General features: G+C 40.4%; 1 protein-coding gene across 2 annotated transcripts in view; it reads left to right on the top strand.

Moving 5' to 3' along the window:
• Positions 1 to 8,600: 8,600 nt before the first annotated feature.
• grm5b (glutamate receptor, metabotropic 5b) overlaps positions 8,601 to 15,997 on the top strand; it is a 57,204-nt gene continuing 49,807 nt past the window's right edge. Inside the window, exons 1-4 of one of the 2 annotated variants that reach the window (XM_034867165.1) lie at positions 8,601 to 9,576; positions 13,755 to 14,142; positions 14,492 to 14,950; positions 15,139 to 15,253. In XM_034867165.1, coding sequence (XP_034723056.1) covers positions 13,990 to 14,142; positions 14,492 to 14,950; positions 15,139 to 15,253 — 727 coding nt within the window. In that variant the 5' untranslated portion in view covers positions 8,601 to 9,576; positions 13,755 to 13,989. Of the gene's footprint in view, positions 9,577 to 13,754; positions 14,143 to 14,491; positions 14,951 to 15,138; positions 15,254 to 15,997 lie in introns of those variants that run through there. The other variant, XM_034867166.1, reaches the window with a different exon arrangement.

Genomic DNA, 15,997 nt, shown 5'->3' with positions numbered 1-15,997 from the left:
GTGTTGCATCAGATATAGGTAATATTACTCAGGGTAACAAGTTCAACCATAATTCAAAAAATATAAACAAAAACAACATTTCCAGTTGGATTAATCCATGTGAGCCCATGTGAAACATGGCAGTTGACCAGTCTCCATTGTTGGCCACGGTATTTGTAAATTCAAAGACTAATATTGTTTTGTGTACACAACCCAGCACTATGCCTGTAATAGTAAGTGCTTGATCAAGTGTCTCTTAAGAAAACTTCTCAACTTTTCACTTAACATCATGAAAGGTCAGTTTGTTTCATGTTATTTACATGTAGTCTCATTTAGATCATAATCTGTTTTAATCCACACACACACACACACACACAAAATGCATTAAGAAAAGCAATTTCAAGTGGAATTGCAAACACCTGAGTACAGTCTTTTGAAATTCAACAAGTGAAATTTGAGATTTTTGTTTCAATGTTTTTGGAGTTCATTTGCCTTTGTGAGAATCGTGTTATGTGAAACCAGTTCGTCCAAGCTCAGTTTGAACATGTAGACAGCTAATTTAAAAAATATCCTGTTAAATTGCCATTTCTAGCCACTGGGGGACCATAGGCAGGCTGGGGGAACTCATAATAATGTTTAAAAACCTCATAAAGGGAAGTTTTCATGCCTTGGAACCTTTAATAAAAATAGTATCAACAAAATGTAGATTCCAATTTTGAGTGGCAGGGATCGTAAGTTTATGTATGTGGTGTATAAAAGAAGACCTTTATGGGACACCATACTAACCTTAAAAGCATCTGATTTGACACTATTGGAAACTACCTGGGAGATCAGAGAGATCATAAAAAAATTCAACGGACTGTTTATTTGGTCCTATCAAGTTGAACTAACTAGCTCGTTTTTCTGAATCACATGCTTTAAGTCTATGACAAGCACACCACAGCGTTAAGGATTGTAGCTTGTGTGTGCATCCTATGTTCACATTACTGATCTGATTTATGACCTCACATGCGGAGTGAGTTTCAAACTCATGCCAAAAGTCATTCATGCCACATATATGAAAATTGGCAGTGGAAGTTTCCTGTTATTATACTACGGAAAAATAGATGCATCATTGAGAATAAAAACAAAAAGTCATGCAGATGGCTCCGTCAAAGAAACATTTTATGCTTTTTGGAGGGTCATTTTTCTATGATGATGAATGTTGTTGCTCTTCACTTTTGACCTTCCAGTTTAATTTTCGTGGTGGAAATCACAACAGTTGTTGCTTCTTTAAGGTGCCACTACCATTGTCATGATTGTGGGTGTTCTGTTATAGTTTTCCATATCCTGTTCCATTTTGTAGTCTTTCTGTTCTCCTATTGACTTTTTTTACTTCATGTCTTTTGGTTTGTCCCCCCCTTTGAGATTGTCTGCCCCGCCCAGATGTCTTTCACCTGTTCCCCAGCCCTTGTGTCACCTGTCCCTTGTTCACCCTCGTTTACTTGTGTATTTAGTCTCTGTGCTTTCATTGTCTGTTGTAAGTTTGTCATCATCTGTTGTGTGTGAGTTCCTTCTAGTTAAGCTATATTTTGTGTTCTTTATGTCCCTGTTCCTTCTGTGTTCCTTGGTATTTCTTTTATTTGGACATTACCAACTTGCATGTTATGTAAGTTCTCTTTGTGTTATCATTAAATTATTTTTATTTCTAACTGCTGCTCTCTCCTCGTATTTCTGTACTTGGGTCCAAGGCAATTATTGCATACAATTCTTATCACCTTATTGCATTATGGTTCAAATATAATGGTCTTAATTAGTGGGCCAAAAAGTACTTAAGTTTTACCTAAGTAAATGCATTAATGCCTCAATGTAAAAATACTAACAAGTAGGCCTTATTGTATTGACAGCAATATTTTAAGCATAACAAGTAAAACAATACAGCCAAATGTCCTGTCAGTGTGACATATGAGCTATATTAATTGATTCTCATTTCCAATGTATTACTGAAAAAATACCAAAGTAAAGTAGGCCTGCTGTAAACTACCCTAAAATTGTAAGCTACTTACAGTAACACAGTAGCCTACTCGATCATGGTGGCAATAATGTAGGCTAGACTATGTTACATGTATGTTTTGGGCAATTAATGATATATAAATTTAATAATGTTGGTTAAAAGAAAGTTGCAGAATGATTTAAGAAACCTTTTATAGGCCTATATAAAATAACAGACTCGGACATGTCCTTGTCATGTGTAGCTACCAACACGTGGTGCAGCCTGACGATCATCCGCACAATACAAGAATGTAGAATACGTGGAAAACAGAGAGAGAGAGCTTTGCCTGCTCTGGTTTTACAGACTAGAGTATAGTCAGCAGAAAGTCATCTGCACAAAGCTGGGGATCACAAGCCGGTCACATGGTGTCGTAGCCAGGCACGGGGTGCAGCTTATCCTGCTGCAAGAACGCAGTGGAGTGCACATGAATGACCATCACAGGATAAACTTGTCCACAGGGCTGCTGTGTGTGTGTGTGTGTGTGTGTGTGTGTGTGTACGAAAGAGAGAGAGAGAGAGAGAGAGAGAGAGAGAGAGAGAGAGAGAGAGCTTTTTCTTAGAACCTACTCTAAATTTCACCTTTAAAAAAAGTTACAGCAGTTCACTCCTGAATATTTCATCAACCACATGACATCAAGTAGCCTACAGAGTTGATATACATTTCTTCTTCTTTGGTCCCAACCAGACACAAGAGGGCAGCATGAGCTGCTTACTGAAACAGAGGAAAACCACAGGGCGACTGCTTGTCACAGCATGGTATGAGTTTCCTCTATTTGTAATGAGACAGAAGAGAAGGGAGGACATGGATGATTTGACCAGCTGGTGGTGTTTGTTATGGTTTTGTGATTTATTTTAAGCTTATACATAATAAAAATACACCCTGCCGTTCTGCACAGATGAAATATCTAACTTTGTGACTTTTTCCACTGGAGATTGAGATGATGGGCACCTTGTTGTCCAAGGAGATCATTTGAATTTGTCTGATTGAAAATCAGAACTGTGTGTGTGAGGGGGGGGGCACTAACATGTGATCTGGACAGAGAGTTAGACATTGATAAATCTACAGAATAGGTTATTGGATTAGTTGATCAACTGAAACTCTATATGCAAATGTTTAGTGCCATCGTTTCCGTCATTTTTTAAACAAATAGGGCACAATTTTGCTGGTTCCAGCTTCTCAAAAAAATTAATTATATTAAAAAAAAAGGACTCCCATCACCATGGGCTCTGGAAATATTGATGAGCATTTTTTGATATTCTATTGACAATGATTAATTAATCAATTGAGATTTAAATAACCAGATTAATCAATAATCAAATAAAAGTTGCATCCCATAGATAGATAGATAGATAGATAGATATATAGTTAGATAGATAGATAGATAGATAGATAGATAGATAGATAGATAGATAGATGGGTAGATAGATAGATAGATAGATGGGTAGATAGATAGGTAGACGGACAGACAGACAGATAGATAGCTATTTTCTGTTTTAAGATCAACTCCCTTTTCACTGGGACTTTGCAAATTCTGTTATTTAATTTCTGCAAAGTAAAATGTACATTCTGTATGCAGCATCGCTAGTTATCAGGGTATCCTGGTAGTCAGAGACACTATGGCAGCCTGTCAACCTGTGCTGACAGGTAACATCGACATTGAGGCTGCTTTTAGTTTGTAGGCACCCAGCCTCTGGAACAGTCTGCCAGAGAGAGTGGAGAGTGGATTGAATTTGCATTTTTCTTCTTTAAATATACTAAAAAAACAATATACTCATTGTTATGTTATATTACGTACTAAACCCACATCTGTTCTGGTAGGCTTTTCTTTTGAGGGAGATTCATGTCATTTTTATGGCCAATGATTTGACAATTAGGTCTAAGTCAGCCAATGAGGTACGACTTTTTTACTTGACCACAGTGCAATTTAACTACTTTCAACATTTTTGCAGAGTTGGGTTGCATTATATTAAAGTAGGTGGACAGATCCACCTGTTGTGTTATATTACATGAAAATAGTTGACATTGTGACAGTATTTCAAACAACTGGATACAATTTCCACATGTATTTGAGGTGTTTAACAGCAACACTAAAACACCTTTCCTGCTTCGGTCCCTCTACAGGTTGGAAGCGAAGCTGTCCATTTCCGCTGTTGTCTCATTTGAACGCCAGATCCGCTACTTGACCTGGAAAACTTGCATAATGTAAAGTAATGGACAATTGTGCTTCCAACTTGTAGGGGTACAGAAGCGGGAAAAGTGCTTTAGTGTTGCTTTATGCATTTAAAAGTGCTCTAAGCGATGTTGGGTGACGGCACTTCTTGTAAACAAAATAAGATTAGCTCTCCCCTCCCGCCTCCTCATCCCGTCCCCTTCCATGTTTCCGCGCACTAACCCTCCCAACCCCCACCCCCGAATCTTTCTGGTCTTGTTATTGGCTGGAACACTGGAAGACTGTTGTGGTGCAGTTTCTTTTTGTTGCCGTTTGTAGACCCTGGGCTGTCTACAAAGACCGCGTTTTATTTACAGTGTGTTCTGGGGACAGACAGCTCGCAGATAGTGAGGAGATGTTTGCTGTACGTGACAACAAAATTAGCTTAAAAACGCGTGACATTGCTTAGAGCACTTTTAAAGAAGGCCTAAATGTACAAGTACATCGTGAAAATATTTAGTAAGTGTAAATACTTGACAATGGCGTAAATAAAACAATCAAGATGATTAGGCCGGGTTCAAATCCGACCTGTGGACCTTTCCTGCGTGTCATCCCCCTTTCTTGTCTAGACACTGTCAGTCTAATTAAGGGAAAAGCCCCAAAAAATAATCTTAAAAAAACAACATTGGGTGAATGTTTACCACATGTCACAATTATATTGTTTATTTCACTAGTGACATTAGAACCCCAATCTTATCCACTTATTTAAAGAAGCAGGAATCACATTAAATGAGAGGAAATGTTTCATAACTGACGTCCCCGTTCCTCTGTCGGCATTGCACAGTTGTAGTTTTTTTTTCTCTATTTGTCCTACTTAGAGTGGGAATATTACAGACAAGTGACAACCCTGTAAATCAGCCATGTGTCTATGGCAACCACTGCTATTTTGAAATGCCATTGAATAATTGATTTGCTGACGGTGACACTGACTCTGTTGTGCTTGTGATTTGCGGAGGAGTGTGGTAAAAAGAGAATTTTACCCTATACATGTTCAGATGTGTGTGATGCCAACTAGTTACATACCAGTCATGTACAAACACACAAAGACTTTTCGTAGGGGTCCTTGTTGCGTTGTCACTGTAATCTTATTTTCTTCCAACCAGGGGACCTGTCGCTGTGTGATACACTCCACTGTAGCCAACACACTGCTTATTACTTAACAGTGGCAGTGGCAGATTACGCACATACAGTGTGGTAACTGGAGGATTTTCATCTATCATACCTTTTAATCCAGTGCTTCATGATTCCACACACTGCTCTGTCACGTTTCAATATTGATTTGATCATTGATCCAAATTTGCATCAACTATGTTTTAAGTGCAAATAATGAGTTATTTGGGGGCGAAGGAGAGAAAGGAGAGAAAAGCTTTTCAATTTTACTATAGCATTGAATGGTTGCCATGGAAAACACCCCAGAAAATTCTGGCATTTCATCTGTCCTAAACAGCTGTTTTTTAGAAGATCAAGGACACTATGTGATGCGATAGCAGACAGAAACCTTCTGTGTGTCGGAGTCTCTATGCGTTGTTGGTCTGTGTGTAGAATGTGTGTGCAAGGATCCATTTAAGGGGGGGATACTCAAACAACTTACCAATAAAAACTATCTATTTTTTAGATAAAAGATCTGGAGTGCTTGATCTAACCACTAAGATTATAAAAAGGGTTTGTTGAGGCTTAAAGTTGGGACATACAGTATAAGCAGATAAAGGATTATTAGGAGCTGGAGCCATCAAAGTCTGCATTTTAACACCAAATGTGATGTGAAGTTTTCAGACAAGTAAAAGTGATATGGATTTATGGATGGAAGCTACACATATATTTACATATTTATACAACTATATTCACCAAAGCCAAAGGTATGATGATACATGTGACATTGCTTACCAGTTTTACGTTATGTGGGATCCTGAAACATTAGCCTAGACCTCGTAGTGTAAGATCAGGGACTGTCATGGATTTGTCTTACAACTTGCCTGATTTAACTGATATTTACCTCTTTGCTGGCTGTTGGATTGAATAAAGGACTTTATGATATCAAGACAGCTGCTGAAATGAGTCATTAGATTTATTAGAGAATAAACAGTCTGAAGAGGGAGGGCAGGCAGAGTCTGACCCACCTTTGTGGACTGTGTCCTTCAGAGGATCTAGCTATTGGCTTCAGCTTTAATGTCCTACATAAAACAAGGTTATTTAGTTGCAAATAACACCATAGTTTGAACAGGTCCTGGGTCTTCTTCTAAAGTCAAACCGAGTTGATTTGCATCCTAAAAAAATGCACCTGATCGTATGGTCTGGCCTTTATTCTTCTACCGTTATCTCTACCATTGCAAACAATTGTGAAATTGTGGGTGTGTGTAAGAGGGAGAGCGAGAGAGAGAGATGTTTATGTGTGCACATAGACTGGTGTGTTTGCCTGTTGCCCACGGAGAGAGATAGAGGTCAGGGTTAATAAGGTCAGGGCTATCACTGCATCAGCTAAAGCTGCGTCCAGCTTGCATGTGTGTGTGAGAAAGACAGTGTGAGAATTTGTGTAGTTGTGTGCGTGTGTATGTCTATGCTCTTTTAATGGTCTACTAATCCCAAATGCATTTGGCTGAAAAATTAATCCAAGCCTTGTCAAAGCCAAGCTCTAAAACCCTTCTATCCCAAACCCCCTTCTCCCTGTCTCTCATTCTTTTCTCCTCCGCTCTCTATCATGCCTATCTATCTCCAGATGGTATCTTGGAGGTTGGTGAGAGAGAGAGAGAGAGAGAGGAAGAGAGAGCGAAACGGAGAGAGAAAGAGAGAGAGAGAGAGACAAAGAGAGGGAGGGAGAGAGAAAGAGAGGATGACCTGTGACGCGAACTGAGCCTCCTCATTGGAGCGCGTGCATGGCGCGGCGGAGAGTGAGCGAGGACAGGGATGTTCAATTGTTGCCATAGTGAAAAAGTAGATTACCCACAGACAGCATGATGCGCTGATGGAAGCGTGAGGGATGCTGAATTTCTCCAGGAGCAGTCACCTGTCCTACAAGCAAAGGTATGGAACTTCTCTTGTTTTCCATTCGTGGAGAGAAATTGACGTAGGCATGACCGAGTGAAGACAATTTCTCATGCACGTATTTTTCATATACAAGTCAAGTTCATTCATGGCAATGCATCTCAAAATGATTATCCCTCTCCCCATTTACGTGACCTATTATAGGCAGATGAGTAAACCCATTATAAACAATCACTTCTGTTCCCATGAGAAAATGTGTCTTTTGTAGGCGCTCTGCCAGCTGATAGCAACATATAATATTTTGTAATCTCCTATAATTCCTTCTACAAGATGTAGGCTTTGTAGCCTAACGTTGGTGGAATGGTAGCCTAGGATAGGATACTGTAGGCTATCACTTAAGTCGTTTACTTTTTATTTAGCTTGGGAATATTGTTTAGCCCATTCGCTGTTAGGCTATACAACAAGACACATTTCCAAACAAATTCCCCAGAGTTGAGGAAACCGCAAGGAAGTCCGTCAAAAGCTACCCATAACATTATGTTTAATTAGTCATTAGTGTCAAATAAAAACTAACCTATTATTAAGCTTAAATGAACTACAATTCAATTAAAAATAGACTACAAGCCTTTTCGTGCAAAACCTGAATGTAGCCTGCTGGCAGTCAGTGTTATGGTTGCAGACGTTTGCAGGAGAGCAGGATGTTTCCATTACATTTGTATTGATTTGTTAGGCCTATCTGTAGCCTACTTATTTGATCTGTCTTTTACGGCGCTGAAGGCCTACAATGGTTCTTTACTCCTGTGACCGCTATGAAACTTCAGATGTAATCGATCTCCTCCACTGCGTCGTGATCCCAGCCCACAGTGTCACCTCTGATGTCTATATGATCATAGAAGGAAGAGGGAGACAGACAGCCCATCTTCATTCTTTACATTAGGCCATATGACCAGCGCCACACTAGTCATAAGCCTACCTCCATTTTCTGATCGTCTATTAAAGGCGTTCAGTGCAAAATGAAGAAAGACCAACCGTGAAATATAGAGAGGGATGCACATGGAAAATGAAAAAACAAACAAGTGTAGTGAGATAGACAAAAAAAAAAGACACTGTCAATAGATTTATAGTTTGACCATCAGTGTTTCTGTGCTAGGCTATCTGTCTGTTGTTCCCTTTGATGGCGCCGTGGCGCGACTTTAGCCTATAGCCCCCCAGACTACTCCCTGTGTGCTGTGTTGTGCCAAGAAACCACCTTTTAATTTAAACGTTGCCACACAAACCCTGCAGAGCACCTAGGTGGAAAACGTGAGACCGGAACACAGCTCCGATTGGCTCGAACCCGGCACACTGTGTTTTTTGGTTATTTCATGACCTCAGTCAAAGACATAGACAGGGCAAATTGCCTCCTTTCAGGCGTCGTTTAGCTGCTGTAATGGTAAGCGTGGGCTGAAGTAAACATAGCAGAAAACGAGTTGTTAATGTTAAAGTGGGAGTTCGGGGAAAGGGAACCACAAATTGATGGGGAAACAAGACTTTTGCACAATATGGGTTCCGCCCTTTTGCTTGGTGCGTCGCTAAAATCAGCCAATGTTTCGTTCAGCTATGCTAGCTTTTGCGGAAGAATTTTGCTAGTTGCCAAACGTGGGTAACAGCTAGCTGTAGTAGCCTGACATTGTTAGCGCAACACTTTGTATAATTTAAAAAACATTACAACCAGATAACGTTATTAATACGTTTACAGATAAACTTTAACGCCCCATAATTAACAAAAAGGATAAATATGCTAAGCTAAAGGCAAGACAATACCGTGACGTTAAGCCTAGCGTTGACACACAACAGCCTTGTTGTCAGATCCCGTTCTCTTTTAATTTTCAGTGCAGACCAGCAGCCAGCTTAGTCTATTCTTTTCAACACGGATTTTCTAGTTTGTCCTTACTTCTTCCCATAGTAGGAAGACAGAAGATGGTGAAACAGGGGATTAAGGCAAGATAGATAAGGTAAAACAAATGTTCACAAGCCAAACTAAATGACCCAAATCAGGGATAATGAAATTAGGGGAAAGGGGAGACGTGGATGATGAATTTATTAATATGGATGGATGAGGGAAAATAAATAGGGTAAAGAGAGCTGAGCGGATGGCAAGCGGGGAGAGGGTTTAGGAGAGGCGGGGCAGAGGAGAGGAAAAGGGGGTGGGATGAAGGAGAGAGGTATTTGGAGACAGGCTCAGGTGTGCGTGACTGGAAAACGGAGGGAGCTCGAGGATGCACAGACGTTGGACTACATATCATCGGCAGTATCATTTCTCTGTGATGCTAACTTAAAACCTATTTATCAAGCGGGACCGTGCCGATGACGGCCGAGAGACATATATTTCAATAAGGTAATGTCTACTATTTCGATTTTACATAGGCTACATATACCCTACGAAAGACCAGTATTTCTTCAGAGACTTATTCTGTCTACCTTAGCTTACTCAATATTCTGCTCAGAGTGAATTTGTCGCACTTTGCTATTTCCTATTGTTCTTGCAGTATTCATGAAGGTTATATCCCGTAAGCGTGTAACCTACTTAAAAGGAGCAGCCAATTGCTATAATGTGTAAGAGATACAGTCATGCCAGTGAGACAGAGAGGGATCAGAAACCCGGTTTTCATCTGTCTATGTTATGACCATGCTCATTTTAGACAGTGTCTCTGTCATGCTTTGCATCATTCGACTGTAAAAAAACAAAAAACAAAAAAACATCGTGTGTGTGTGTGTTTGATTCGATTCAAGTGATGCACTCTCGTCTCCCATTGCGGTTGACGGATGCTGCGCCAGTCGCTGTTGTCTCTGGATTTTATTTCTCCTTGGAGAGGGACAGCTTGACCAGACGCTGTGAGTGGATGTCAGTGATTAATTAAGGCTCTACATCATATCTCACAAATCAATGAATGTATTCATACGGACGACATGGAACATCAACAAAACCAATACCTATAGAGATACCTAATATAGAAAATGTAAAGTACAATGAGGTCACTGGTAACCGACAAATAAGGATACCAGTGGAGACTGTGTAAGTCTCTATTGGAAAAATCGCAGGATGAAGTGATTTAAGGTCAGAGCTTGTTTGGGAGAGAAGGCGCCGCTGTGTCACACCTTGTCTGATGTGCCGCTGCAGGTAGCAGTCCCGGACGACGATGTAGACGTGCATGCATTATTGAGACTGTATAACATACCCATAAGGAGATAGCATGAAGTCAACAGTTCTCAACAGTAAGTTTACAGTAAAAGATTGTTTGCTAAATGATGTAGGTATTGGCTTATCACATACTGCATTTGGTTTAGAGATTCTGATGGTGTTTGACACCCTCCTGACCTTTTATATAGTCATACTGACTGAGAAAATAAGATACACAGGTAAGATACACTAAAGATGCAAATGGTCACACTGTGAGTGTTGGCTATCTCTTAGCCTTGGTGATGTCCACCGTAGTCTGAGCAACAGGAACAGTTCCTAATGGCACTTAGATCATTCCAGAATCAAGGCATCAGTAAGTGATGACAAAAAAACAACAACCTTTTAAACGTTTGAGAACATACTGATACACATTGTTTCCTGAAGCTCAGGTGCAAAAAATAGTACCCTTGTCCCCACGGGAACAAGAGGCACATGGAGACACATTGTCACATGCTCACTCAGCAAAAGCCTTCCCCGAATAACTGAAGTGTTCCAAAATATTGCTGTCTCCTTAAATTGTGTACACAACAGAACAAGCAATGAAACCCATTTTAGTTGCCAGCAAATAATTTAACAATCGCTACGATATGTATTGCTCTATGTTTCTGTTGTACATTAATAGCCCTGAGTTTTCTTGACCAGAAGGCGGTATGTCTTATATTCCCAGAAAGACACAGACATACTTAATGTGAAGATGGCTGTTATGCATGTTAAACTCTTAGGCTGGTACTCCATTATTGCTCTAGGTCCTGCTCACTCGTAAGATAATGTGGGTGAATGCACGGCTATCATCATTGTAGGGCATCCAAGATGCCTGCTTTTTCCATTGGCATGTTTTGCCTTGTGTGTGGCGAATAATTGCAGTCAGTCTGCTTGATGTAGATGGGTTTTCATTTCTTTCCCTCGTTTAATTTGTTAAAAAATGCAGTTAGAAAAGTTTTTACGGTCAAGCGGGTCAGATGATGAAAAAGCAGTAACTCCAGACGCTGCCCTCTGCCCCATCATTAATTAAAAATTAATTAATAATTAATTAACACAAATGCCTGTGCGTCATACAGAACAAGATAAAGAAAATAAATGTGTTTGCATACAAGGGATGCTTTTATGTAAATTGTAATTGTTATTGCCTGTTTTAATGAGCGGTAAATTAAATGTTTTCTCACCACATAAAACAGTGTGTCTGCAGCTAATGAAACTTATTGAATTAAAGCAAGGCAGAGTGGGAGAGAGCATGTTTGTCTCTGCCTACGTTGTCTGTTTGTGTTAAAGTTGATTATTTTGAAGGTTTTATAATGCCCTTGTGCGTAGTTCAGCTGGAACTAGAGATATAAATGCCTAATGGCGTGTGCAAGATGTTTGTTTGGGGAATGAGGATTTTCTTTTCTTTTCCTTTCAGCTACAGTTTGGCCTACGCACTGAGAGAGACACAGAGACACAGCATGTTGTGACTGAGTGTGTAAGAGAGGCATGCATGCGTTACAGGATTGCAAATGAAACTGGCTTGTCTGGGGGAGAGAGAAACATGGTGAAATAGTTTTTTATAAGTATGAATGTGTCATTCCTGATTTAACAGTGCAAATTTAAGTGAGGACTATCAAATTTGTAACTCCAATAAGCCAGTAGATATAGAGAATCGGAGACTTAGACACAATTGCGTCATTGGTAGAGACAGAGAGTTTGTGTAAGAGAGAGAACTGAGTTTTGTTTGATTTGTTCATTATTGGAGCAGCAGTTAACTCTGTTGCCATCCTGACACTGTCATGTTAATTACATTCAGTGAGACTCTCTGTCTCTTGATACCTCTTTTTATCATTCGCTCCTTATCTTCCGTTTCCTTTCTTATCTCCCTCTCTGGCTCTATCTCCATGCACTTCCCCTTTCTCTCCCCGCTGTTCCCTGTTTCCTTCGCTTCCTCAGCCTCCATTTCTATATTTCCTTACACTCCATGTTCATTTCTCTCTCCCCCTTATTTCCATATTTCCATACACTCCATGTTCATTTGTCTCTCCCCCTTCTCTTTCTCCCTCGTTTCCCAATTCAGCTAACCACCAACATCCCTGTCATGACCTCGATCCTGTAATGCATAAGCAGTGAACGCCATCCTCTGCTGTCTAAACTGTCCCAGCTTCCCTCCTGTTTACGGCCAATTAAATGGCTCCATTGCTGTGACGTAAAGTATTTCTGTACCTCTTAGGTTTATCAATTTATAAGACTTGCCCATTGATGCAGAGGGATGTCTACTTTAAAGTTTACACGGGGGAGGAAACTAATGCCCCCCCCACCTATATGGCTGACTGTTAAACACTGTGCGTGGTGTATATCTTGTAGCTGGATGTGTCCTGTATGTCTTGTTTTAATCATCCCCTTGACTGCATTTAAAAGAAGGAGTTTCTTCACTGTTAGCCTCTGTTTGTACTTTAAATGGATGCATTCTATAATATAACAAGGCACATGCAATAGTCTCCGTTCTTTCCTAGAACAAAATTAATACAAAATACCCCTAAAGCATAGTTTTTGCCAAATTGTTTCAGCCAGGAAGACAATTTATACTATAATGGTAACAATTGAAGGGGACCCAATTTAGAAAGAACACCCAAAAGCCAGTGTTAAAGTTATACCATTAGAGCAGCAAGAGAAAAGATCATAGATTAAAGTCAACTTTATTGTCAATTCTGCAATATGTGCTAGACATACAGAACAATTGAAAATGTCTCTCCGACCCACGGTGCAACAAGGACACGGTATAACACACCAAGTTTGATTTGGTTAGCATCGAGAGGCAGACACTTGAGGAATAACATATGGTGGCTAATGGGATTGTTCGGTGATCAGTATGGCTTTGGGTTTGGCATTTGGACTTTTGGCCAGTGGTTTTTTGTGACCTTGTCGGTGTCGTACACAAGTTACACAAGTGATTGCTGGATAAAACGTGTAAGGCAACCAAAGATTGTTCACAGCAGCGGTGAGTTGTGATCCAATGTTGCAACTGTGTTATTGATATAATTAAGGAAATGATTATTATTTAAAGCTTCTAAATGCATATGTGAAAAAGAATGTTAAGGGTCTGTCAAGCTTAAGTAAAGATAGTAACAAAGATGCATACTTTGATTATTATATAAGTAAATAGATCAAACTACAAACAAGCATGTGTGGCCAGCGTGGCTGGGAAATCTGGCACCCACTAAGATGTTCAAATTCTAACAGAATCTTTTCTGCACACAGGTTTATGTGAACATGTCTGTCTGTCACCTGTTACCATGAATACCAACGTTACCTTATAGCTGAAATTGTTTATTCAATGAGACTTATCCCAGATTTTCTTTTGAATTTCCCAGGTTGCACTGCCGCACTCGTGTTGACTGTTGCAGTGATGTTCCAACCTTGAAATGTGAGGGGAAAGAAATACCAGAAGAAAGGCATTCATTGAAGTTACCCATTCTCAACAACTCCTCTGTGCCACAAGCTCTTGCCATGGCCAAGCAAAGTGTTTCTCAGACAAGTAGTTTCCTGTGACGGCTCTGCACAACACATTTGAGATCTGCTTCTCCTTTGTTACCTCAACGGACCAAGATGATGCTTTGGCTGCTGCTAGTTCTCTCCATTTGGGTGGGATCTTATCAAGCTGACTCTGCCCAGTCTGAACGGCGGGTTGTAGCACACATACCTGGAGACATCATCATTGGAGCGTTGTTCTCCGTCCATCATCAGCCTCCTGCTGACAAGGTAATTTTGGGTTTTTGGGTCTGTGTACGTCTGCAGGACGATTTGTGTGTCGTAGGTCCCCCTGGAACCGGTAGCCACCCACTGACATTTAAGGTCTTTTTCCATCTCCTTATGGAAAATTGCAAACAGGAAAAACTCTTGAACCTGGCAGCCATGTAAATATAAAACCAATATTAGTCCCAACAGTTAAAAGCCTAAAAATGTATTCTTACAGTCTGCTAAACAAATTTAAATTTCTCTGAATAATTAATGACATCATTAGTAGTGACAACATTTAACAACATTATTATCTAAATGCCAGTTCCAGTTGACCTGATTTGATATTTTTTCTTCCAACCTGTCTGCACAGGTACATGAGCGCAAGTGTGGTGCGGTGCGAGAGCAGTATGGTATCCAGAGGGTAGAGGCCATGATGCACACACTAGACCGCATCAACGCGGACCCTCACATCCTACCCAACATCTCCCTGGGCTGTGAGATCCGGGACTCCTGTTGGCACTCGGCTGTGGCTCTGGAGCAGAGCATCGAGTTCATACGGGATTCGCTAGTTTCTTCTGATGACGCAGAGGAATGGGGTGGAGGAGGCCCCTGGGGAGGAGGGGGGGGAACTGGTGGAGGCGGAGGAGCTGGAGGAGCAACGATGAAGTGTGCAGACCCCTCTGCCACTCCAATGCGGGGGAAGAAACCCATTGTGGGTTTAATTGGACCAGGGTCAAGCTCAGTGGCCATTCAGGTCCAGAACCTTCTACAACTGTTCAACATACCACAGATTGCCTACTCTGCCACCAGTATGGACCTCAGCGATAAAGTGAGACCATGTACCTGTAGACAAATCATGTCATTGTACAGTTGTAGGCCCGTGAATAAAAGATAGAGAGAATGTATCACTGCAACTTTAATGGAACTTTATTTTGATTATGTATAATTACACAGTGCTTGTTGTACTATACTCCTGAATAACTATTCTTGTCACTGATTTTATTTCCATTGTTTTAGAGCCTTTATAAGTATTTTATGCGGGTGGTGCCTTCAGATGCCCAACAAGCAAGAGCTATGGTGGACATTGTCAAGAGATACAACTGGAGCTACGTGTCTGCTATACACACTGAAGGTACACACACACACTGTCTCTGGCTTTTTAAACTCCTTTTTAAACTCCTCTTCCATGTTCAGACATGCACACGCAGACTTTTGCCTTTTCCTTTTTCTTGTTCTCTCCTCCTCTCTCTAACTGCCTATTTATTCTGCATTTTGACTCCTCATTACATTCATTTACATGGATCTTATCCAGAGTGACTTAAAATAAATAATTGAAGAGTTTTCCAAATGGAAAGTCATTGATTGCTTTTTAATGTTCAATTGTGAAGACATTTTGTTATGCTTCCCAAAAAGGAACTTTTGTGATGATGGTGTCAGATGCGAATTAACCTCAAAGTATAATGCATCTTTTTAAAGTGTATGCATAAATCCACAATGATGAATGCCAAGTGAGGAACATGGAGACCTGGAGAAGGATTGTGTGCTACAGAATTTTTTTTTAAAGTGAAAAGAAAACCTGATTGAATTTTATGAATTTGATATAGGCATGGCAATGCACTGAACAAACTCACTTGCTCACTTATTCACTCACTCACACTGAAGGTGGTAGTGAGTTGAGTCAGTTGGTTTACTGCTGGGAGACAGTGTGACAGCTACAGGAACCAGAGGACAATGCAGTAACTGTCTGTTGGTAAGTGTCCACTGAGAGAAGGCTTGTTCAACCTGGACCTGTACACTGTTAACACACGAGTAAGTCTATACTACATCAGGTTTCTGTGTGTGTGTGTGTGTGTGTGTGTGTGTGTGTGTGTGTGTG

The sequence above is a fragment of the Etheostoma cragini genome, chromosome 3, assembly GCF_013103735.1.
Source record: "Etheostoma cragini isolate CJK2018 chromosome 3, CSU_Ecrag_1.0, whole genome shotgun sequence".
Lineage (NCBI taxonomy): Eukaryota > Metazoa > Chordata > Actinopteri > Perciformes > Percidae > Etheostoma > Etheostoma cragini.
The sequence above is the reverse complement of the archived record's forward strand: the minus strand, read 5'-3'. Positions and strand labels throughout refer to the sequence as shown.